This window comes from Saccoglossus kowalevskii, chromosome 16 (assembly GCF_978046115.1).
Source record: "Saccoglossus kowalevskii chromosome 16, keSacKowa6.1, whole genome shotgun sequence".
Taxonomy (NCBI): domain Eukaryota; kingdom Metazoa; phylum Hemichordata; class Enteropneusta; family Harrimaniidae; genus Saccoglossus; species Saccoglossus kowalevskii.
In genome coordinates this window covers 33,842,897-33,868,527 of record NC_140656.1, presented here as the reverse complement: position 1 = coordinate 33,868,527, position 25,631 = coordinate 33,842,897, and the positions used below count along the sequence as shown (strand labels likewise).

At 36.4% G+C, this 25,631-nt stretch overlaps 1 protein-coding gene and 2 long non-coding RNA genes across 5 annotated transcripts in view; all 3 read right to left on the bottom strand.

Moving 5' to 3' along the window:
• The window catches only part of LOC100378573 (mediator of RNA polymerase II transcription subunit 13-like), a 73,594-nt gene that overhangs the window by 10,418 nt on the left and 37,545 nt on the right, over nt 1–25,631 (bottom strand). The window contains exons 8-26 of the mRNA XM_085491004.1: nt 25,215–25,434; nt 24,828–25,082; nt 23,591–24,334; nt 13,574–13,748; nt 12,984–13,103; nt 12,708–12,846; nt 12,467–12,594; nt 11,216–11,342; nt 10,588–10,772; nt 10,243–10,383; nt 9,027–9,930; nt 5,806–5,985; nt 5,070–5,161; nt 4,846–4,971; nt 1,930–2,056; nt 1,767–1,826; nt 1,490–1,681; nt 416–654; nt 100–291 (exon numbers count right to left, since the gene is read on the bottom strand). Of these exons, the coding sequence (XP_085347130.1) occupies nt 100–291; nt 416–654; nt 1,490–1,681; nt 1,767–1,826; nt 1,930–2,056; nt 4,846–4,971; nt 5,070–5,161; nt 5,806–5,985; nt 9,027–9,930; nt 10,243–10,383; nt 10,588–10,772; nt 11,216–11,342; nt 12,467–12,594; nt 12,708–12,846; nt 12,984–13,103; nt 13,574–13,748; nt 23,591–24,334; nt 24,828–25,082; nt 25,215–25,434 (4,346 nt within the window). The remainder of the gene's footprint in view (nt 1–99; nt 292–415; nt 655–1,489; nt 1,682–1,766; nt 1,827–1,929; nt 2,057–4,845; nt 4,972–5,069; nt 5,162–5,805; nt 5,986–9,026; nt 9,931–10,242; nt 10,384–10,587; nt 10,773–11,215; nt 11,343–12,466; nt 12,595–12,707; nt 12,847–12,983; nt 13,104–13,573; nt 13,749–23,590; nt 24,335–24,827; nt 25,083–25,214; nt 25,435–25,631) is intronic.
• Nucleotides 13,853–17,405, bottom strand: LOC146733841 (uncharacterized). Of its 3 annotated transcripts, XR_014926646.1 has the most exons (4): nt 16,615–17,405; nt 15,976–16,528; nt 14,689–15,889; nt 13,853–14,605 (listed from the first exon to the last, which is right to left on the bottom strand). It is a non-coding gene; the product is annotated as an uncharacterized LOC146733841 (long non-coding RNA). The 3 variants fall into 3 exon arrangements; XR_014926645.1 differs by lacking the exon at nt 13,853–14,605 and having other exon boundaries at nt 14,664–15,846; XR_014926647.1 differs by lacking the exon at nt 13,853–14,605 and having other exon boundaries at nt 14,664–15,889; nt 16,148–16,528.
• LOC146733840 (uncharacterized) lies at nt 20,741–23,584 on the bottom strand. The gene is made up of 2 exons (XR_014926648.1): nt 22,793–23,584; nt 20,741–22,749 (listed from the first exon to the last, which is right to left on the bottom strand). It is a non-coding gene; the product is annotated as an uncharacterized LOC146733840 (long non-coding RNA).

The window sequence follows — 25,631 nt, the reverse complement described above, 5'->3', positions numbered from 1 at the left end:
TTAGTTCTGATCCAATACTACAAACTGATAAAATCACACATGATTAATATAATGTCTAATTTGCCCAATAATATTTCATCATTAAGCAGACATTCTAACCTCTTTTGTCTGCAGAACCAGCTCCATGTCAGCAGCCGGACCAAAACCAGTCAGGGACTTGTTAGGAAGGGTAGGAGCCATGAAACGTCGGCACTGAGTAAATACAGAAAATGCCAATCCTTTCATTTTATCTAAGCTTGTTGTTGATCGCTCCTTTCTCGCCATCTCAATTATATGTTGAAGTGGCACCACCTTTAAAGGAATTGAAAGTAGAAAATTCGTTGAATTACAGACAGGTATTTTCGCTCATACAAGCAATTACACAAACAGAAAAATGATATCCCATTTAGATAAAACACAATGTTGCACAACTTACTTGGACACTTATTGTTTTCCTGAGGTTCTCTGGTAATGTGGGTAACATCTCTGTAAAGCATCTAAGTAAACCGGTAGAAAATACAGCTTGGCAACCGTCATCGTATTCTTTTGCATATGTAAATGGATCAACTAAATACACAACTACAAATGGTGGTATTTTATCATCATCAGATTCAACGACTGCTCGTTTACAACTTTCCTTTGGCTCTGACAACCCATCATGGCTATCTCCATGGGCTAGAAAAACAAAACATTTTTCAGTTATGTTATTCTAAATTCGTTTTGTCTCAAACTTATCATGTTGTCAATTTTCTATAATTTACATAGAATTTAAAGTATCAGAAGTGGGCCGCTAAATTGAATTCTTTCAAAAACAAATTCAAACAAAAAGTCAGCAGCTAATGAGTCTTCATGGACAGGAGTGGAAGTGCCTGCAGCTGCCTTCCTTGCAAAGTCCTGAAAATCTTGTAATGACAATTTTTAATAGAATTTGGGAAGCTAAAAGAAGGTAACGACGCTTGTTTTTTGGTTTTAAAAAGTTTTTTTGTGCCAGGCGACAGTTTCGAACATTGAATGTCACTGTTGTCTCTCCTGACTTTTTTATGTATGCACAAATTGCAAGTGCTAGTGCTGACACATTGTGCATTTTTGACACAGAAGTCATATCCATGTTTGCGACTACATGACAGGGCTGTGTGGCCATCTCTCTATCGAATGGCAATTTTAATGCGCTATCCTGGCATCAACCAGGCTCGGTCGAACACAAACATCTGCGGACCTTAACCAAGGTTACCCCAAAGTCGCATTCGATAGTGAACAACTCTCAGCCAGTGGAATTGGCCTTCCCATTGAGTCTGTGGCACACTCACCCAGAGTGGGGTACACCCTTTTGATGTTCAGCCTAAGGTATGATTTGAACTTGGTCTAACAGTCATGAGTCTGATGCAACAAGCACTAGACTATCAGTGACCGGTTGTTTGTTACTTTATATTAGTATATTATTGAAGTGCATACATGCCAAATTTAGTACAAAAAATCAATCGTTCATAAATAACAGGTTTGTTTACTTTACCTGCTGAGCTGCTGAGGTTTGAGGTAGAACCTGGCATAGAGTGATGACTACTATCAACAGTACCACTGGCACCCATTCCACTACTACTGCTGTGATTACTTCCAGACATTAAACTACTTATGTGAATGGATTTTTCTGGTTTGGATGTAACAAATATGCTGCCGTCTACTGGCTCTGTTGACAAGAGAGGAGCTGAAATACAAATGATAAAGTTGTTGAAATATTCCTTGTCATCACTTGTGGATACGATCACATTGGAAATACCGATATTACTTACCAAGGTAGTGCCTGCACACTTGTGCATATAATTTCAGTTTAGCTGCATCTGGAATGGAACCTATCAACAAGAAAGAGCTTTCATTAAAATCAGTTACAATCCATTTGAATGAAGACAAAATATCCACAACCTCTCACACAAACAGTGGTTATAATAAACTCACCAAATTGAGAAAACCAGCTGTCCACTGGCTGGTCACCAATTTTCTTTACTACACTCTTGCGCACTCTCATAATGCCATCTCTAAGCACTTTAGTACATGCAGGAGCATGACGACCCAATCGACACGTCTGAAAAATACCAACAAGTAATACAATGTAATACAAGGTAAGTCTGTAAGCACCTAAAATGGAAATTCTTTCAAAATATCACTTTTAGTTGTCATGGCATGTCAAGCTACACTAAACCAGATTCTTTACAGGTCCTCAATGAAAATGGAGAAATAGCATGTTATAGCGCCCCCACGTGGCCAGTTTGAATTTTCCTCATTTTAATATGGATAACAGAAGTGAGGGTTTTTTTATCAACAGTTTAATAACTTCATTTGTTTTCATCTCAAGTTTCATTTTGAACCCAAAACTCTTAAGCACAATGACTTTGACACAGGTTTTGACGTTTAAAACAAAGCCCTGTAATTAACACATTAAGGTAGAGATGCAGGTTCGTGGGCACTTGGAAGTGAATTTTTTTTTTTTGCTTTTTATTATCCAAAGATTCTTGGATATAGACTGTAAAAATTTTGTAGAATTGTGAATAGTGGGACATATTAAAAAACGATTTTAAAATGTAGTTAGCAGGTGCAAACATTCTCTCTTTTGAATGCTTAGCAAGATTTAGCAAGGCTGTACATAAATAATAAAAAAGAAACATGGTGAAAAAAAAGAAATGACGAGATCCCTATGATATGTACCATATTAACTTTTGACAAAAGGATAATACAATTAAATTTGGAACTGTTACAGCCATTTTAATTATGAGCATTAGCAAACTTCTTACTGAGTGAATTGTTATGCAAATTAGCAATTATCTCAGCTTCTTTTAAGTGCACATCCCAGAACTTTGAAAAACAAGCAGCCTATTGGCTGAGATAGCTCCGCTGTTAGCAATGCACATTTCAATTAAAGAACTGAAGACATCATTAGAAAATGAACAATATGTATAGTATCAAAGCAATCGGACTTACAGTTTATAACAAGAAGTTGAAAATATCACTTTCTGCCAAAAATGACAAAAATATTCACCAAAATTAGAGAGTTGAAGATATCATCACGAAAGGAACAAATCTGAGAAAGGTCTACATGTAGTATCTATATATGTAATAGCAAAGCAATTGAATTTTTGATTTTTAACAAGAAGTCGAAAATATCACTTTTTACCAAAAATTCCAAAAATATTCATCAAAATTAGAGAATTGAAGATATTATCGCAAAATGAACAAATCTGAGAAAGGTCTACATGTAGTACCTATATATGTAATATCAAAGCAATCGGACTTACAGTTTTTAACAAGAAGTCGAAAATATCACTTTTTACCAAAAATGACAAAAATATTCACCAAAATTAGAGAATTGAAGATATCATCACAAAATGAACAAATCTGAGAAAGGTCTACAAGTAGTATCTATATATGTAATATCAAAGCAATTGAACTATTGGTTTTTAACAAGAAGTCGTAAATATCACTTTTTACCAAGAATGGCAAAAATATTCACCAAAATTAGAGAATTAAAGAGATCAACATGAAATGAACAAACCTAAGAGAGGTCTACCCAAGGTACATATACACCAAGTATCAAAGCATTCAGGCTTGTAGTTTTCAAGAAGAAGTCGAAAAAGTAAAACATTGACACAGACGACGGACGCCGACAATCACTCATATGATAAGCTCTGCTCGACAAAGTCTACAGCGGAGCTAATAAGCAGCCTGTCGGCTGAGATAGCTCAGCTGTTAGCAATGCACATGGCAATTAAAGAACAGAAGATATCATTAGAAAATGAACAAATCTGAGAGAAGTCCACATGTAGTACCTATATATGTAATATCAAAGCAATTGCACTTGCGGTTTTTAACAAGAAGTCAAAAATATCACTTTTTACCAAAAATTACAAAAATATTCACCAAAATTAGAGAATTAAAGATATCATTATAAAATGAACAAATCTGAGAGAGGTCCACATGTAGTACCTATATATGTAATATCAAAGCAATTGGACTTGCGGTTTTTAACAAGAAGTTGAAAATATCACTTTTTACCAAAAATGACAAGAAGAAGTCGAAAAAGTAAAACATGACACGGACGACGACGGACAATCACTCATATGATGAGCTCCGCTCGACAAAGTCGACAGCAGAGCTAAAAATAGCTCCTAGACACTTTGACCTTTTGTTTTGAAATTTTCACAAGTGATTGACAATGTGTTTATCTTCAAAACGATGCCGGGGCATTGTTTTTAGTTGAACAGTGTTACAAAAACCGTACAGACAATGCATATACTTGAAGTAGTAAAATTTTAGCTGCCGTCCTGCAAAATTGACAACTGGTAGACTGTTTTCAAGATGACACTTTCTTCATAGTAAACAGATGTACCCATAAGCCAATTTTGACAGGAAACAGAAGCATGGTTTAGAAGCTAATTTTTTTTTTGAATCATTTTTGATCAAAAAAGCACATTTTTGTGCATATTTCAAACTACAGTGTCCATAAAAGAAAAATTCTAACAAAATTTTAAAATTCATACAATAAGCTTTCCAAAAATATATAGTTTTGTGGACAAGGGAGGTCATCTTGGTTTCCTAATTAACTAATTAAAATACCTGTCATGTAAACTGCATCTCTACCTTAAGTGTCCTTTAACTCTACAAGGTACAAAACAATCTATTCAATCATATCATGTGCAATATGCAAATAAGTTTTTATACTAATCAAAAACACATTTACTTTTAAAAAAGTTCAGATAAAAATTATTTATTTAAGTGTTGTACCCAGAAGAACAAATTGCAGCAATGGCAGACATTTCAGTTTTTTTATATCCTTTGTAAGTTTTATTTTAGTATTAAAGAAAGTAAACAAACACATACCTCATACACAGCACCCAGTTCTTTAAAAAAAGCTTTTGTACATTGCAAGATGAAGTCATTATCAGGTGTGACAACCACGTATGCCACATCATGTGTTGCACACTGTGGTTCTAATAACAGCTTGTCCTGTTAGGAGACGAAATGAGACATGGTATTAATAACAGCTATTGAGTTAAACTATGATGTAATATTTAAAGTAGGCTTGTCAATTGACATATACTCACCCAATAATGTAATGCATAAGGTGAAAGTGACAACCAATCTTTATCATGACCAACTAAAAATGATGGTACTGGCAGTGGTTCGGGAGACTCCGCTGTAAATACAAATAATTGAGGACATAAAAACAAATTTTAGCAGTCAGTCGGCAATAACAAATAATTTATCAGTGAACATATTGTTTAATTCAAACACAAGTGGCATGAATTAAAGGGTGTTTTGCTTGAATATGGATATCTTTTGCCTCTGTTCAACAAAAGATCTATTCATGTGAGGGCAACAAAACATGCTACGTACAGACATTAATACACAATTCACAGCTGAACTGTGAGTTGTTTTCTTTAAAATAATCATACATCAGCTGTTAAACAAAAATCTAGTAGGGATTCTGTGACAGCCGCCAAATTACACAGATTGTGGCATTAACAGACTAAAATATCTTTGAAATAACAAGTTTCAGTAAAAATAAAGACAACATTAATTATTTAAGTTATTTTCAACAAATCGGAATAAATTGAAAACATAATTCAACATTTTTTGATGAGGCATATCCCAATTATGATGAAAAGTTTTCAACAGAGCCCTCTAGAGGCCACAACAGAAGATGTAATCTGAAAAATATGTTTATTTAAGTAAAACTAAATTTAAGTAAACTAAATTACCACATTTTTGGCATCCATATAGAATGTTAATGGCAGAGTTGACACATTTAGTTATTTGTCTGAAAAATTACAATATTACCTTTGTCTCGGCTGGCGGTCCTGAAGAATGTATGCCAAGTCAAAGGACCCTGCACTATGAACTGTGGAGGTTCCCATGATCGACTTGATCGTTTTCGTTGCACCACATCTTGAAGTATAGGCCTAAGTGTTGTCAATATCCTAACGATATCTTGTGAAGAGAGGTGACTTCGCACATCAACTTTTGTAAGAGATAACAAAAAAGATATAAATTAATGATGCTATGTTATAAACTTATTATACCAGTAATATAGTTCACAACATCTTATTGCACACAACCTTAAACTTTTATCATTTTAAGCAACATCAAATTTAAGGATCACAGAGTCATGTATAGGGTTATGTGTGATAAGACACAGAACACGAGGAAGTATGTGCATACATCCACTACTCTTGTGATAGAATTTTCAGTATTTTATTGTAATAATACTTGGCTGTTGTAACAATAATGTCTCTAATCAGCATACACCTAGCATCTTTGGTGGGAGATCCGGTAAACCTATATATTTCACAATGTTGAAAATCCATCAACTTTTTTTGCAATTTACAACTATCAATATCTTAGTTGTGATTTCATGCAGAATTCATAACTAATGAGTATTGAATATTGGTCAAACCTTTTGAGGGCAAAGAAGAAAAAGTTCCCTGTAAGTAACACTTGTTGCTCACTGATATATAACAGGGTCAATAAATAAACTATTTTTATTACTTGTTTATAAGCACTGGATTTATTTTTACACTGTCTAAATACTTAAACAGACAAGTCAGTTGAATAGCCATACCTCAGCATTTTATGAAAAGCTTTAATCATTTTGTAATATCCTGAATTATGGTCAGAAAAGACAAAAAAAAAACGTTTTGAACTGTGTGAAAGTTTGCACTCCATCAAACGGTGACATGGTTTAACTGGTATAAAGATAGTTCATGCATGGCACAGTCCTGTTAGTTATCTAATTTGAGAGGAATAGTTTTGTTTATAGTAATATAGTTGGAACATAAACATGTCAGTTATGAATTCAGAGGCTGATGATTGATTATAATGATTATGATTAAAATGATTGACATCGTCAAACGAGTACTCGTCCATATTGAGAAATATTACTTTGGAGAAGCATTAATTAAAACAAAATGGCCACCATTCAGCTAAACTATTACCTGTGCATATGTGTGACATGATGTATATAAAAAGATTGCACATGATCAGTCAAAGCATGTCAGATATTGCTCTGAAACAGAATTCATGTAAGCATAATGGACACAAGTCACCCATTTCAGATCCAATCTGAAAAACAAATTGTCGTGCATCAAGGTACTATGTCCATTGTTTGTACCAAGTTTGAACAAAATCCATCCATGCTGGATTTTGATGATTCTGCCATTTTAAATCTGATCATCAAACCAATACATCTGTATATTTATGACATGATGTATAATGAATATATAAAATTTGAACATAATCAGTCAAAGCATGTCAGAAATATGGCTCTAAAACTGCATTCATTAAAACAAGGTCGCAAGTTAGTAATTTTGAATCTGAAAAACAAATTTACATGCATCAGGAAACCCATAATGTCTAATGTAAGTACCAAGTCAGAACAAAATTCATTTGTAAACAGCCATGATCCGGTTCCGGAATGCCAAAAATGCCATTCGGCCATCTTGAATCAGTCTTGCATATGTATAATTCTGTGTATGTTTTGTAAAGTTTGAATGTCATCGGTCCAGGCATGTCTAAGATATAGGTCCAGACATAAGTCCCAAACGTGGAATAATAAGGCCACACCTGATCATTATTAGTAACTATTAGTCATGCATTAATCATTATGATTTCAAAACAATTTGGCATTTACATAATAAAATAAGTACTTTAAAATATTTTATCTTGGTGCTAAATAATTTGTTGTACAGTCCTCTATCTGTTTGAATAAATTGTTTTTGCAAATAGCAGCTATTTGCAGGGTATTTGTTGCGAGTTTGAAGTAGCATTAGATGTGATTTTTTCCTTAAAATTGAACTAATATGACCTGTGTCATACAAATTAAAAGACACTAGATAAAACAAGAATATACATAAGTAACGGCTTAGTGATCAAAAACTAAAATCAATTTCAATTATTTGCATACTACATATACCCAGTAGTTCATATGACCTGACATAGTCAGTCTTTACATGTTCATTTGCATACTACATATACCCAGTAGTTGATATGACCTGACATAGTCAGTCTTTACATGTTCATTTGCATACTACATATACCCAGTAGTTCATATGACCTGACATAGTCAGTCTTTACATGTTCATTTGCATACTACATATACCCAGTAGTTCATATGACCTGACATAGTCAGTCTTTACATGTTCATTTGCATACTACATATACCCAGTAGTTGATATGACCTGACATAGTCAGTCTTTACATGTTCATTTGCATACTACATATACCCAGTAGTTCATATGACCTGACATAGTCAGTCTTTACATGTTCATTTGCATACTACATATACCCAGTAGTTCATATGACCTGACATAGTCAGTCTTTACATGTTCATTTTTAGTGACATTTATTTTGCTATTTTAATGATTTGAGCAAGTTCATAAACTTGCCAGGGTAACAATGAGTTCTTTTGTTATTTAATAGATTTAATTTAGTAGATTTTAATTAATGACGAAATTAGCAAATTAAAAACCATTAATAATTCATTAATGCATTTATGGTGTCTATATAACACACGCAGCCCATGTGACCTGACATGTGACCTGACATAGCCTGTGTTTTTAGAAGATATAAATGGTAATCAAGAGTATTACATGATACAATACCTCTGTGGAAAATTAGCATATTTTACGGGATATAATAACAGGTAAATAGGTTTCACTGTTTTGATCAGTTAAACATATACTCTTAATCGCTATGAAAGTGATCAAAGTTGTGTGCTATAGATATTTAAAGCAGAATCATTATGTTCATTTTGTGAAGTCAAAATTGAGATTTGCATATATAATATAATCAGTGCATTATAGAACAAAAATTCCAGTTTATGTAATTCATTGAAAACAAATTAAATGCAATGATTTTTGGAAATTTGAAAAAAATGTTAGGACTAATATCAACAATCCACTTCACACTACTTAAACACATAGCTTGGCAAATGCAAAAGTGATTGAACAATGACTTGACTATAACATTGCTTCTCTATGTTAATTTATTAATAATTAACAAACCTGTTGTAAATGCCCAACTGTGGAGATAGGTTCCTTTCCACATTGTATCGTCCAATTTATTATTAGATCCGTCAAGAAGCTGTCTCCCTAATTCCAAGGCTGAGAAGCATGCATCACAGCCATCAGACAATTCTAACTGATTCCTTGCAATTTGTCCTGAGTTGTTACCCGATCTGTGTTTTAAAACCACACTGTCTGACTGACACAGTGTTCCGTATGGTGAAGAACACTGGTCTTTGATCACATCCACAAGAATATCTGGTACTCTCCGTCTCCCTTCTGTTAACGACTGGTTTCCTTCTTCTGTGTTATTAACAGCTTTCCGAGTGGGATCTGGATCCATGTGATCAGTGTTTTGTGCCCACAATGCAATATCGTGCTGCTGTCCTGTAATATCCTGTTCATCCTCCGCAAAAAGGCCGCTTCCTGTACCATACCTACGGTTCTTAATGGCACTAAACCCACACACACACTTGTATTGTGCCTGATTATCATTGAGATACAGACTAGCATCATTTCCCTTAATGTTCATGTTACACACACAAATAACACAGCTATCAAAGTTGCGATCTTTAAAGAGGTTCAATAATGAATCTGACAACACAAGATTAACAAACAAACTATGAGCCTCTGGAATGTTATTAGCTGGCGTTGGAGGCTCAATTGAATTGAGATTTTTGACGTACGACGACGGAGTGGATGCTGGTGAAAAAGACTCAAAGTTCTGATGGTGTTCCTGGGTGGCATGAAACGTGGCAGGTGATTGTAGAACTCCTGGGGTGCCAGCAGATGGCAGAGGCAGCATTGGATGCTGAGTAGCCTTTATCATATCTGTATCAACACTACTAACACTGGGTAAATCCTTGCTGGGCGGCAGGTAGTCTTGTTTTTGAGATAGGCCAACCTGGCAGTAGAAAATAAGAACAGAAATAACACAAATAAACACAACCTCATTCTTTCTGTCATGTGCTTGATTAGCAATGTGTTTTTTTTCTTCTCATTATTCATGTAATGTTACCTAAAGTTGTTATCACGGTAACCATGACAATACTATCATATTCATTAAGCATGTGAAATGGAAATACACAAATGAAGTTTTCACTCAACACACAATTTTCAAAATGCAATTTTTCTAGTTTTATTTCAAATTAATAAGATAACACAAGATACTTGCAAAGAGGTATTAAAAATTATGCAGAGTTTACTTTTAACTTACCTGCCATGATGGCTTGTAAAGACAATTGTTTGGAAATTTCAGAGGTGGTAGTTTTGAGCTTGGCAGTGATTTCAATGGGGCATACATAGAAGATCCAAAATATCGTTGCATGACGGGGATTTTGAACACGAATGACCAGTCCTAAAAAAACAAAAGATGATAAATATAACATACTGAGCAGTTTGCCAACCGCCTTAGGCCAAACTACTGGTGGCAAACCATTTGAAAAATTTTCTCTCCTGAGAAATTATCAATTAGGTTAAAGCTGATCGACAGAAATTACTAACTTAGTAACGAAAGTACAGAAATCATACAGATATTTTTTTCTTAAAGCATTGTTTTTACCTTGATGGGTTCCGGTTTGGGACTACCCAGACTTTCTTCAATTTCTATTTCCATCAAATCTGGTATTGCTGAAGGCAGATCCAGAAGAGAGGATCCAGGAGCAGAATCTGGATTGATGTACTCAGCACTTCCAGGATTGCACTCAAGCGACGGTGGAGTTGGAAACATCCTTGCAAGTTCGCTGGCTATAAAATGATGGGAATGAAAAAAAATTACTTTTTGTGCATTTACTCTAAGATGTTGACTGCCATTTAAAAAAGATTTCCTTGACAATATTTATTTTATTTTATGCTGTTACACAGTCTCTGAGTTCTCAAGTTTAAGGAATATAAAAACTTTGAACATGAATAGTCAAGACAATATCAGTGATGCAATTCCAAAACTGCATTCACTAAAAATAAAATGGCCGCCAGTTGTCCATAATGATCACATAATATTAATGTACATAAACAAGTTTGAACAAAATCTGTCTAGTATGCATGACCAAAATGCAGATCTGGAATTACGGAAATGATGGATTTTCGAATTTTAACGGTATTTTGGTGTGTGACCAAAGATACACTATAAAAATTACAATCCTAAAAAAAATCCCTGTCAACAGTAACATGGATAGGTAAAAAATACATACACGTCATTAGATAGCCATTATTGGTGCTATTAAGAGAGCTTCCTTTGTTATGCGTACTGGAGGGTTTCATAACGCTATCATCAGCTGTTATCATTGAGATCTTCTGTGATAGGCTATCAAATGCACCCTACATAATGAAAATATACACCAAATGAATGAACAATGAAACAAACATTCAAATCAGGTCAAAATTAAAACTAAGCCAGCAAAATAAGATCAGACATCCGATGAATGCATATAATATTATACAGAATAAGTGGAACCCCAAAGCAGCAGCAATTTTCATTGAAGGATGGAGCCAAAAATTTAATCATTATCAATATACAGTTTTATTTATCAGTATTACTTTTTCGGTAGAGGGTATGACGTGACTTATAGGGACTATCAATTGTCAAGAAGAACTGATGGAGCCATCAAATGAAATACATGTTGTTGTCTAACAAGCTGTACAGAGTTGAGTCTAGTAATGGAAAGATGTCTGTGAAAGATAGGAAGGCACTGCATAAGCAGTTAGCCACATTCACACAGAAAGACAGAGCAATGACAACAAACACACTGTCATCATATAGAATAAGGAATCTGATAATAAGAGAGTGTTTGAAGATTACACTAACACTGCATGGAGTAGACTGGCGCAGTCGGGCGATTAACTTGTTTTTGTAGTTTAAATAAAATAAAACATTTCGCAAAATGGAAGTGTTTATTCTGCAGGAAATTTATTGCTATTAAATATTCATGAATCTACATATCATAATGAGGTGGGCGCGGAAATACATGCATAATGAAGTCAACATGGTAAAGGTCACACTGCAGACCCAACATGGTGGCACGTTGAAATTTGAGTTTGTTGTAGTCGTCGTAAATAGACTTAGAATGTAGCATAGAAACTGTAAAATATAGGTTTTAATGTAGTTTCTACTCGTAGAATAAAAAAAAAATGGGCTGCTACAATCAGCAGACGTCTTCTCGGTCAGAGGTCAGTTGAAGAGACGTTGTGATTGGCTTAGATGATTGTCAATTAGAACACTCATTAACATAATTACCTGTTGAAAAATCAACGGGTTCCTGCAGTGTTGATAGAGGGCCATGCAGAATAAACCCGTCGGGGGTTTCACAGTTACAGGGGATTTTGTGCTAACACCTCCATTTCGCGAATTTTTTTAGTTTACTTAAACTACAAAAACAAATTAATCGCCTTGACTGTGCCAGTCTATGCATGAAAGTAAAAAAAATGAAATGAACATCACTTACACCACACTCATCGTCATCTGATGATTCAAATAACTGATCAAGATCATTTGCTGTGACTGCTAAGTCTGTTTCACGCATTAAGCTTGCTGACGGGTCATGTCTGGCAAGTGGTAACCCTGACAATGGACCTGAATATAGAATAAGTATATACATAATGAGTATAAATTTTGCATGAAAGATAAACAAGACGAAAAACGATCAGCACTAAAAAAAATAACAAACTCAATTTGACAACTCTTACTTTTAAGATTAACCAGTGGGTTTTTATCAGATGGTGCTGCAGTCCCTGTTGATGAAGGTGCTTGCGACTGTGGTTGCTGTTGCTGCTGATGCTGTTGTTCTTGTTTTAGGCGTTCTTCTTCTGCTTTTTTCTGCTCGTCCTAGCAAAGCACAACAAGACATATTTAAGACATATAAACCACAACCACAAATCATTATCTTTTTTTTTCAGTTCATTTAGTGCAACATTTCGAAGCAAACTTTAAAGTTTTATACAAATCGAAGTGTGTGTGTTTACCTCTTGTTTTTTACGATCTTGCTGCTTGTTGCTACGAATACTGTTCCGTCGCTGAAGAATTCCACGTCCTTTTTTGCCTTCCTTACCACGATTTCTTGAATATGGTGTTCCAGTTTGTGTCTATAGTTTGTAAGGTAGAAAAGTATTAGTGATTTTAGTACAGGTATGTTGTGATGTTATGCTAAAGATGTTAGTGATTTTAGTACAGGTATGTTGTGATGTTATGCTAAAGATTTCTACATTACACCAAACAAAGATGCAACTCTGTAGGCTTTATCTTTGAAATGATCTTCCTAAAATATTTATCATAGCAATTCAAAATCAAACTGATTGTATCCTGGATTAATACAACTTATTTTGACAATACATTCATACATACTTTAAATATTAACGCAAGTGTATGAGTTAATATGATATGAACTTAACAATAATTTTTGCAAGAACATAATTATTCAAAAATGACAAAAGGTCTCGATCAAATCTTTTGAAATAAAAACATCGACAAATGTTTTGCAGGTTTATTTTGTGAAAGGTGACATCAGACAATACAAGAGATGAATCAACCATTTATAGATAACAAACCAACATACCACATTTTCTGGTTGATCTTCACTGAATTCATACGGATCAATTGGTTCAGGCGAAGGCTGCTGAGGTGCTTTTGGTTCCAAAGCAAACAAAATTGGTACTTTTTTATCAAATGCTGGTACTTCAGGCTCTAATTTGTAATCAGGTTTTAGTTTCTTAACAGGTTGGTGATAAAATCTACAATAAAATCCACAAGAACGTCAGTAACTAGATGCAACAAACCAGCAGCCATGTACGAACTACCAAATTCAACATTGCCATCACTACTCTACCTCCTATCCTCTTCATAATTCAACATTGCCATCATTACTCTACCTCCTATCCTCTTCATAATTCAACATTGCCATCATTACTCTACCTCCTATCCTCCTCATAATTAAACACTGCCATCACTACTCTACCTCCTATTCTCCTTATAATTCAACATTGCCATCATTACTCTACCTCCTATCCTCTTCATAATTCAACATTGCCATCATTACTCTACCTCCTATCCTCTTCATAATTCAACATTACCATCATTACTCTACCTCCTATCCTCTTCATAATTCAACATTGCCATCATTACTCTACCTCCTATCCTCTTCATAATTCAACATTGCCATCATTACTCTACCTCCTATCCTCATAATTCAACACTGCCATCACTACTCTACCTCCTATCCTCCTCATAATTCAACATTACCATCATTACTCTACCTCCTATCCTCTTCATAATTCAACATTGCCATCATTACTCTACCTCCTATCCTCATAATTCAACACTGCCATCACTACTCTACCTCCTATCCTCCTTATAATTCAACATTGCCATCATTACTCTACCTCCTATCCTCATAATTCAACATTGCCATCACTACTCTACCTCCTATCCTCCTTATAATTCAACATTACCATCATTACTCTACCTCCTATCCTCCTTATAATTCAACATTGCCATCATTACTCTACCTCCTATCCTCATAATTCAACACTGCCATCACTACTCTACCTCCTATCCTCCTTATAATTCAACATTGCCATCATTACTCTACCTCCTATCCTCATAATTCAACACTGCCATCACTACTCTACCTCCTATCCTCCTCATAATTCAACATTACCATCATTACTCTACCTCCTATCCTCTTCATAATTCAACATTGCCATCATTACTCTACCTCCTATCCTCATAATTCAACACTGCCATCACTACTCTACCTCCTATCCTCCTTATAATTCAACATTGCCATCATTACTCTACCTCCTATCCTCTTCATAATTCAACATTGCCATCATTACTCTACCTCCTATCCTCCTCATAATTCAACATTGCCATCACTACTCTACCTCCTATCCTCCTCATAATTCAACATTGCCATCACTACTCTACCTCCTATCCTCCTTATAATTCAACATTGCCATCATTACTCTACCTCCTATTCTCTTCATAATTCAACATTGCCATCACTACTCTACCTCCTATCCTCCTCATAATTCAACATTGCCATCATTACTCTACCTCCTATCCTCCTCATAATTCAACACTGCCATCACTACTCTACCTCCTATCCTCCTTATAATTCAACATTGCCATCATTACTCTACCTTCTATCCTCCTCATAATTCAACATTGCCATCACTACTCTACCTCCTATCCTCCTTATAATTCAACATTGCCATCATTACTCTACCTCCTATCCTCCTCATAATTCAACACTGCCATCACTACTCTACCTCCTATCCTCCTTATAATTCAACACTGCCATCATTACTCTACCTCCTATCCTCTTCATAATTCAACATTGCCATCACTACTCTACCTCCTATCCTCCTCATAATTCAACATTGCCATCACTACTCTACCTCCTATCCTCCTTATAATTCAACATTGCCATCATTACTCTACCTCCTATCCTCCTCATAATTCAACATTGCCATCACTACTCTACCTCCTATCCTCCTTATAATTCAACATTGCCATCATTACTCTACCTCCTATCCTCCTCATAATTCAACACTGCCATCACTACTCTACCTCCTATCCTCCTTATAATTCAACACTGCCATCATTACTCTACCTCCTATCCTCTTCATAATTCAACATTGCCATCACTACTCTACCTCCTATCCTCCTCATAATTCAACATTGCCATCACTACTCTACCTCCTATCCTCCTTATAATTCAACATTGCCATCATTACTCTACCTCCTATCCTCCTCATAATTCAACATTGCCATCACTACTCTACCTCCTATCCTCCTTATAATTCAACATTGCCATCATTACTCTACCTCCTATCCTCCTCATAATTCAACACTGCCATCACTACTCTACCTCCTATCCTCCTTATAATTCAACACTGCCATCACTACTCTACCTCCTATCCTCCTCATAATTCAACACTGCCATCACTACTCTACCTCCTATCCTCCTCATAATTCAACATTGCCATCATTACTCTACCTCCTATCCTCCTTATAATTCAACATTGCCATCATTACTCTACCTCCTATCCTCTTCATAATTCAACATTGCCATCACTACTCTACCTCCTATCCTCCTCATAATTCAACATTGCCATCACTACTCTACCTCCTATCTTCTTCATAATTCAACATTGCCATCATTACTCTACCTCCTATCCTCATAATTCAACACTGCCATCACTACTCTACCTCCTATCCTCCTCATAATTCAACATTGCCATCATTACTCTACCTCCTATCCTCCTCATAATTAAACACTGCCATCATTACTCTACCTCCTATCCTCATAATTCAACATTGCCATCATTACTCTACCTCCTATCCTCTTCATAATTCAACATTGCCATCACTACTCTACCTCCTATCCTCCTTATAATTCAACATTGCCATCATTACTCTACCTCCTATCCTCCTCATAATTCAACACTGCCATCACTACTCTACCTCCTATCCTCCTCATAATTCAACATTGCCATCACTACTCTACCTCCTATCCTCTTCCTAATTCAACACTGCCATCACTACTCTACCTCCTATTCTCTTTATAATTCAACATTGCCATCATTACTCTACCTCCTATCCTCTTCATAATTCAACATTGCCATCATTACTCTACCTCCTATCCTCATAATTCAACACTGCCATCACTACTCTACCTCCTATCCTCCTCATAATTCAACATTGCCATCATTACTCTACCTCCTATCCTCCTCATAATTAAACACTGCCATCATTACTCTACCTCCTATCCTCATAATTAAACACTGCCATCATTACTCTACCTCCTATCCTCATAATTCAACACTGCCATCACTACTCTACCTCCTATCCTCCTCATAATTCAACACTGCCATCACTACTCTACCTCCTATTCTCTTCATAATTCAACATTGCCATCACTACTCTACCTCCTATCCTCCTCATAATTCAACACTGCCATCACTACTCTACCTCCTATCCTCCTTATAATTCAACATTGCCATCATTACTATACCTCCTATCCTCTTCATAATTCAACATTGCCATCATTACTCTACCTCCTATCCTCTTCATAATTCAACATTGCCATCATTACTCTACCTCCTATCCTCTTCATAATTCAACATTGCCATCACTACTCTACCTCCTATCCTCTTCATAATTCAACACTGCCATCACTACAGTACTCATTCCGCCCAACCTCCCGCTTTTATCGCTTTTTTTCCGACCGCTTATCGCTTAATTTCCGACCGCTCGCTGCTTTCCGACCGGAAACCGACCGCTTTTTTTCCGCTCGCTCGCGTTCGCTTTTGTTCGCTTGCTCGCTCGCTTTTGTTCGCTCGCTCACTCCTGCTATGGCTGGCTTCAGAAACATCGTCCGCTTGAGTAACAATGATCGTACATTGTATGTATAAACTTAAGTTTTTATTCGTAATAAATTTAGGTTTTAATGACGATTCAAAACACAACGCCTATTGCTTCTCTGTTTTGGAACAAAGACGCCTTCAAATCACTTGACACATTGTAACGTTTGCTACGCAAGTCGAACTGTGACCTGTATTTACATATTTACGTCCTTGTGTGTGTAGTTCAAGCAGCTCGATAACTGGTCAATCGCGATATGTATTGAGTACTAGTATTTGTGTGTTGTGTGTGTGTTTCTGTGTGTGATTTTGACTAAATTTATTCCGAACGGCGCTCAAAATAATTTGACACTTTGTTATTTTCGAACGCAACTCACACTATGACCCTTACTCAATTTGCATAAGTAATACGAATGCTGTAGTTCAGAAAATCTATTGGTTAACTTTTGCTCGTGTCTGGGTGCGCAAAACAAAACTGCACATATAATTATCGCATAGCTGAATTTCTACAAATCAATTGGACTTAAGCTACTAGTATAATGACTGTGACGATTAATCGCTTGTCTGAGTACATGCGGCGACGAATTATTGGATTGGCAGCAGCCGGACGAAAAATGAAAGAGATCTCGGAACAGTTAATTTGTTGAGGAAAACAAAACAAACGCGGCCAGTTATACATTTTGAAAACAAAAATACAAAATAAACGCAATCAGAGACGCCGACCAGGCGCGTTGGAAATAAATAAAACGTGTTGTGACAGTCTCACCAAACTCTTTCACTCGCGCAATATAATTATGTTATTTCCCAAAGCACTTATATTTAATACATTGACGAAAAACACCGCAAGAAAAATGTAAATCAGGCTTGTAATTACTAGTAACTCTACTCGAACGCAATGTTGATCACTGTAAAAGTGGATAAATTCGAACCGTCATCAAATTCAAAATTCAAGCGATCTCGTTAAATGTCAAAAATAAATTCGATGTTTAGAAAGACAAAAACAACACCATATTAGAGTGCAAAAAAAGTTAGCAGCAAAGAACGAGAAGTGCATGTGGGAAAGCGATGAGTGAACTCGAGGAAAATTATGCTGATGTGAGAACAAGCCATATACTCGCGGAGTACTCGCTAAAACATCGAGAAAATGTGCCATTTCAAAGGGCACCCTTACAAATAATGTCTGCGATTGTGTGAACATGATAACGTGCAAACAAGGAACAGAACTCTTGGTCGCACAAGGAAACTTAGCGATGACGCAGTTAGATGTATACGGCTGTTGAAAACAGAGACTCCTTCGATCTCATATAAGCAGGTTCACGTGGATGTATCATTTTCAACTATTACCAACAACGCTATGATAACAAAGACATTGTGAAATTCTTTTGTTTTTATGTAGAAAAATACAGTAATTTTACCAAGTAAAATCATATTTATTAAAATTGTTGTTCATACACGAGTTGTCGAACACACTACATAGTTTGTAATTTCATCTAGCTCCTTTCAGTCACGATTCAAGACAAATAAAAGGCACAAATATAGATAATATAGCAAATTATTTTTTTCTGTAATATTCGTGTGTAATCAGTAATTATGAAAAAAAATTATGGGTACATATGAAATAGATTTCGTTATGAATTATTCTTAATATCAATTTCTAAATTATTTTGTCAAAATCAGTTTTTTTTCCCCAAAACGAAAGAATTTCATAATTTCGGGAAATGTTTTTTTCTTACTATTATTTATAGGGAACGGAAAGTCTTTATCGTAGTGCTTCGCCTCGGTTGACAATGAGCTCTTCGGGTCGCTAAAACTGTATGTCCACCTCTGTTGGGGTGAACATTTGTATTATTATACTGAATAAATCTTAGAACAGAAATGGTGGCACTCAATTATGGCAATCTTCCAGCTCATCGTTAGAAAGATTTTCGGAGGCAAATTTAATCTTGAAGGATTGCAGGAAATTGACCCTTACCGATTCATATTTATGAATTAATCGGGATTCAGGTATCATAGTGTTTGTAACAGGAAAAAAAACGCTTTCGCGTGGGATTTTTCATGCAAACATTGTGAATGGTTCCTCGACACTGATATTCCTTTTTAACTTTCAATTTTTCTAAGACGCGGCAAACCCTGCTCATGATCGGAGACGTCGTCGAGATGCAGGTGCGATTCCTCTTAGCAACGCGTTCTATTTATTTCCAAAGCGTGTGGTCGGCGCCTTTGATTGCGTTTATTTTGTTCTTTTATTCACGTAATCTATCACTGGCAGCGTTTGTTTTGTCGCGTCTCACAACTTAATGTCCAAGCTGACTTTGTTTTGGCTGTAAGTGAACTACGTACAGCTCATGAAAGTATTTCGCCCAGAGTTCGCAAAAAACGGAATACCCTGCAAAATTTGAATCCTTTATTTTATAACGAGACATTGGGCGCAAACATAAAAACCATAATTGTAATTCAACAGGTTTATGTAACGTGTTAGTCCGCTTGCCAGCCGCCTAGTTAAAAAACGCGATCTCCAGTGATGTCAGCTTCGACAACTTCGGACAAGTAAGATGGGCGCTGGCCGACATTACATTTGCAAGTATTGTATTTGCTTGACAAATTGTACACTACGGTCATTCTATAACAATCGATCAGTCGTTTTTTTCACAGTCTTACTATTCCTGCAGATATTCTTCAATTGTTATAGGTGCCACGGATTTTAACATAACTACATGTACAACTTGATCCGTGTTAAACCCAAACCATGCGTGCATGACAACCGTCACCCGACACACGGTTACTCAACGAATACCGTACTCTACAGTAGACATTTTTCGCTCTCCATCAAAAATAGAATGGTTTTATTTCATATTAGTTGTGTCTGTGTCAGTGTCGTATTTGATTTCACATGTTTGGTTCGATCTTGTTTATGGTGGACATTATTACTAAGCGTATGTATTATTACCAATTTTACATGGCCGTGTGATCCACCGTATTTTTTTCAACGGTCGTTCTATAAATTTCTGATTGTATTTATTCTTATTTTAACATCATAAAAACAAAAATGATACACTTGTACATGAAACAGTAGGTAATGAACTGTAAATGCGGGCGGTTGCGCTGTCAGGCGAGCGAGCGATTGCGCGAGCGGATACTTCCGGATTTGCGCGGTCGGAAAAAAAGCGGAAATTGCGCGGTCGAATTGAACAAAGCAAGCGAAAAAAAAGCGATCGAAATCCGGAAGCGGGCGGGAGGTTCGGCGAAATGAGTACTGTACTCTACCTCCTATCCTCTTCATAATTCAACATTGCCATCATTACTCTACCTCCTATCCTCCTCATAATTAAACACTGCCATCACTACTCTACCTCCTATTCTCTTTATAATTCAACATTGCCATCATTACTCTACCTCCTATCCTCTTCATAATTCAACATTGCCATCATTACTCTACCTCCTATCCTCTTCATAATTCAACATTACCATCATTACTCTACCTCCTATCCTCTTCATAATTCAACATTGCCATCATTACTCTACCTCCTATCCTCATAATTCAACACTGCCATCACTACTCTACCTCCTATCCTCCTCATAATTCAACATTGCCATCATTACTCTACCTCCTATCCTCCTCATAATTAAACACTGCCATCATTACTCTACCTCCTATCCTCATAATTCAACACTGCCATCACTACTCTACCTCCTATCCTCCTTATAATTCAACATTGCCATCATTACTATACCTCCTATCCTCTTCATAATTCAACATTGCCATCATTACTCTACCTCCTATCCTCCTCATAATTCAACACTGCCATCACTACTCTACCTCCTATCTTCTTCATAATTCAACATTGCCATCACTACTCTACCTCCTATCTTCTTCATAATTCAACATTGCCATCATTACTCTACCTCCTATCCTCTTCATAATTCAACATTGCCATCATTACTCTACCTCCTATCCTCTTCATAATTCAACATTGCCATCACTACTCTACCTCCTATCTTCTTCATAATTCAACATTGCCATCACTACTCTACCTCCTATCTTCTTCATAATTCAACATTGCCATCATTACTCTACCTCCTATCCTCTTCATAATTCAACATTGCCATCATTACTCTACCTCCTATCCTCTTCATAATTCAACACTGCCATCACTACTCTACCTCCTATCCTCCTTATAATTCAACATTGCCATCATTACTCTACCTCCTATCCTCCTCATAATTCAACACTGCCATCACTACTCTACCTCCTATCCTCCTTATAATTCAACATTGCCATCATTACTCTACCTCCTATCCTCCTCATAATTCAACATTGCCATCACTACTCTACCTCCTATCCTCCTTATAATTCAACACTGCCATCATTACTCTACCTCCTATCCTCTTCATAATTCAACATTGCCATCACTACTCTACCTCCTATCCTCCTCATAATTCAACATTGCCATCATTACTCTACCTCCTATCCTCTTCATAATTCAACACTGCCATCACTACTCTACCTTCTATTCTCCTTATAATTCAACATTGCCATCATTACTCTACCTCCTATCCTCCTCATAATTCAACATTGCCATCATTACTCTACCTCCTATCCTCCTTATAATTCAACATTGCCATCATTACTCTACCTCCTATCCTCTTCATAATTCAACATTGCCATCATTACTCTACCTCCTATCTTCTTCATAATTCAACATTGCCATCACTACTCTACCTCCTATCCTCTTCATAATTCAACATTGCCATCACTACTCTACCTCCTATCCTCCTTATAATTCAACATTGCCATCATTACTCTACCTCCTATCCTCCTCATAATTCAACATTGCCATCATTACTCTACCTCCTATCCTCCTTATAATTCAACATTGCCATCATTACCCTACCTCCTATCCTCTTCATAATTCAACATTGCCATCACTACTCTACCTCCTATCCTCCTCATAATTCAACATTGCCATCACTACTCTACCTCCTATCTTCTTCATAATTCAACATTGCCATCACTACTCTACCTCCTATCTTCTTCATAATTCAACATTGCCATCACTACTCTACCTCCTATCTTCTTCATAATTCAACATTGCCATCACTACTCTACCTCCTATCCTCCTTATAATTCAACATTGCCATCACTACTCTACCTCCTATCCTCCTCATAATTCAACATTGCCATCACTACTCTACCTCCTATCCTCTTCATAATTCAACATTGCCATCATTACTCTACCTCCTATCCTCCTCATAATTCAACATTGCCATCACTACTCTACCTCCTATCCTCCTCATAATTCAACACTGCCATCACTACTCTACCTCCTATCCTCTTCATAATTCAACATTGCCATCATTACTCTACCTCCTATCCTCCTTATAATTCAACATTGCCATCATTACCCTACCTCCTATCCTCTTCATAATTCAACATTGCCATCACTACTCTACCTCCTATCCTCCTCATAATTCAACATTGCCATCACTACTCTACCTCCTATCTTCTTCATAATTCAACATTGCCATCACTACTCTACCTCCTATCTTCTTCATAATTCAACATTGCCATCATTACTCTACCTCCTATCCTCCTTATAATTCAACATTGCCATCACTACTCTACCTCCTATCCTCCTCATAATTCAACATTGCCATCACTACTCTACCTCCTATCCTCTTCATAATTCAACATTGCCATCATTACTCTACCTCCTATCCTCCTCATAATTCAACATTGCCATCACTACTCTACCTCCTATCCTCCTCATAATTCAACACTGCCATCACTACTCTACCTCCTATCCTCTTCATAATTCAACATTGCCATCATTACTCTACCTCCTATCCTCCTCATAATTCAACATTGCCATCACTACTCTACCTCCTATCCTCCTCATAATTCAACACTGCCATCACTACTCTACCTCCTATCCTCTTCATAATTCAACATTGCCATCATTACTCTACCTCCTATCCTCCTCATAATTCAACATTGCCATCATTACTCTACCTCCTATCCTCTTCATAATTCACATTGCCATCATTACTCTACCTCCTATCTCATGTTGAAACCTTAACCTGTATGGTGATCTCTGATTGGTTCATTAAAAATTAGTTTTGAAAACAATTCCAATATAAAGCATGTCTGGCTCACCAAATTATGTCAATGACTTAAACTGAGCAATACAATCTCTGATACTACTTACTCTTGTTCTTCATGTATAGAATACAAGGTTTCTAAGTTACTGCTGAATGTATCATCATCCTCAAATTTATGAGAGGGTAAAGCCGGCCTTTTAAAACCAACTTCCTCAGTTTGTGGTAATTTATAACACATCCATGATAGTTCCTCTTGTCTGCTGTTTTCATCCTCACTGTCCCTTTCATTTACATGATGTTCTGTAGTCCTAACTATTCCAGTGTTTTCATTGGAATCTATCGAGTCATTTGGTACAAGCTGAGTTTCATTCCGCAGAAAACTGGCATTTGTCATAGGATTGGAGAGTTCTGCATCAGAGTTTGGTCGAGGAGGTGGGTATGGACTGAGAGTGGGCATAGTTCTCTCAGCATTGCTATTTGCATTGGGTGGGGGATAAAGCGGTGAAGGTACCGCAGAATGTGGAGAATCGTTCAATCCCATTTCAAGATTAGACGCAGGTTTCACAGTATGCGAAGGTAATTTCTTTTTGCAATCCTGGTGTGTTGAGTTTACCATATGTGGTTGATTCATTCCTAGCCTCTGATTGGTTGAATCATGGTCCATTGACAGAAGGTCATCATTCATTGAAGAGCGATGATGGAATGGCGTAAGAGGGCGTGCATTACGCATTTGTTGCTTTTCCTGTTTAGAATCCAGTTTATGCTTACTTGACCCCATACTACTTCCACTCATATGTGAAAACCCCTTTCCAAATGAAAACCCTGGTCTGCCTTTGGGATGAATTTTTTGCCTGAAAACAAAGACCTTCAGTGTTAATAACAATTCATAAAAAATGGATAAAAACTTGTCATCAAAATGGACTATTTCAGACAACATTGTCAATAACTTAACTTATTTTTAATTTGTGATTTCTGTTTGGCTTCAGTTTTTGGACTAAAGCTAATCAAAAATGTTTGCATATTCGCTAAACCTTGTTGTGTTCACTCGCATACAGGGGACCTACTGTTAGTACAGATAAATGGCACATTCAAAATAACTAAGATTATATTATACAAATCTTTTTCTCATACAAGCAAGGTATACATTTTAGCTCAGTAGTTACACTAAACAATAACAATGCAAACTCAGAAAGGCAATTTTGCAGAATAATAGTAAATCGTCCCATTCACACACACTTTGTTAATTCGTACTTGAGTCTGGACGGGGTCTTTAATGTTCTTTTATGTTCTAATTTCTATTATGGATAGCCTAAGCCAAACATAGCCATGGTTATACAATCTTACCTACAACAACTACAAGGTGCTTTTACAGAGGGATCGGTAAAATCCCAGAAACCACCTGTCACCGCATTCATTGTACTGGCGTTTGATGTACAGCTTGTGGTAGTAGTAGTGGTAGTAGTAGTTGTAGCTGCAGTAGATGATGATGATGATGATGTGGCTCCACTTCCACTGGCGCCATCTTCATTAGTAGAAGTAGTACCTGTTTGGGAAGGTGGTGGTGGAGGTGGGGCAGGAGTTGGATCATTACCTTGTGGCCTGAAAAAGAAGAATCAGAATTCAAATGATAGAACCAACAAACACAAGAAGAATCTGCTTTAGCCTAAACAAGGACGAACAAAAAATTCACTGAAAAGAGCACATTAAACAGTACATTAAACACAAACTTACCTATTTGTTAAAGGATTTGCAAGAGAATCATGCAGGACATTTCCTACAAGTTTTTGAGCTATTTTGGGAGATACTTTGTATAATTGCAACATATCCATTCCTGATAGGCTATAATCAACACCATTATGATCCTGATATGAACTGGTTGACATCATGGTGATTTTGGTTTCTCCTTGTTCACATGGCGATGTTGGAGGAGTCATTGAAACTGAAGACATAACTGTGGTAAAGAAAAAAAAAAGATCTTCTATTACAAGGTAATTAGTTGTCAGACATCATTCAACAGACAAGTACCGTAAAAACTTGATTAATCCGCGGTAGTAAAAATAATGTTATGGCAGATATTACGAAGCCCATCTTGTCTGGAAAAATAACTCTGCGTTGATAAAATCGGTCTCAGAAAATGTTTAGAAAAAA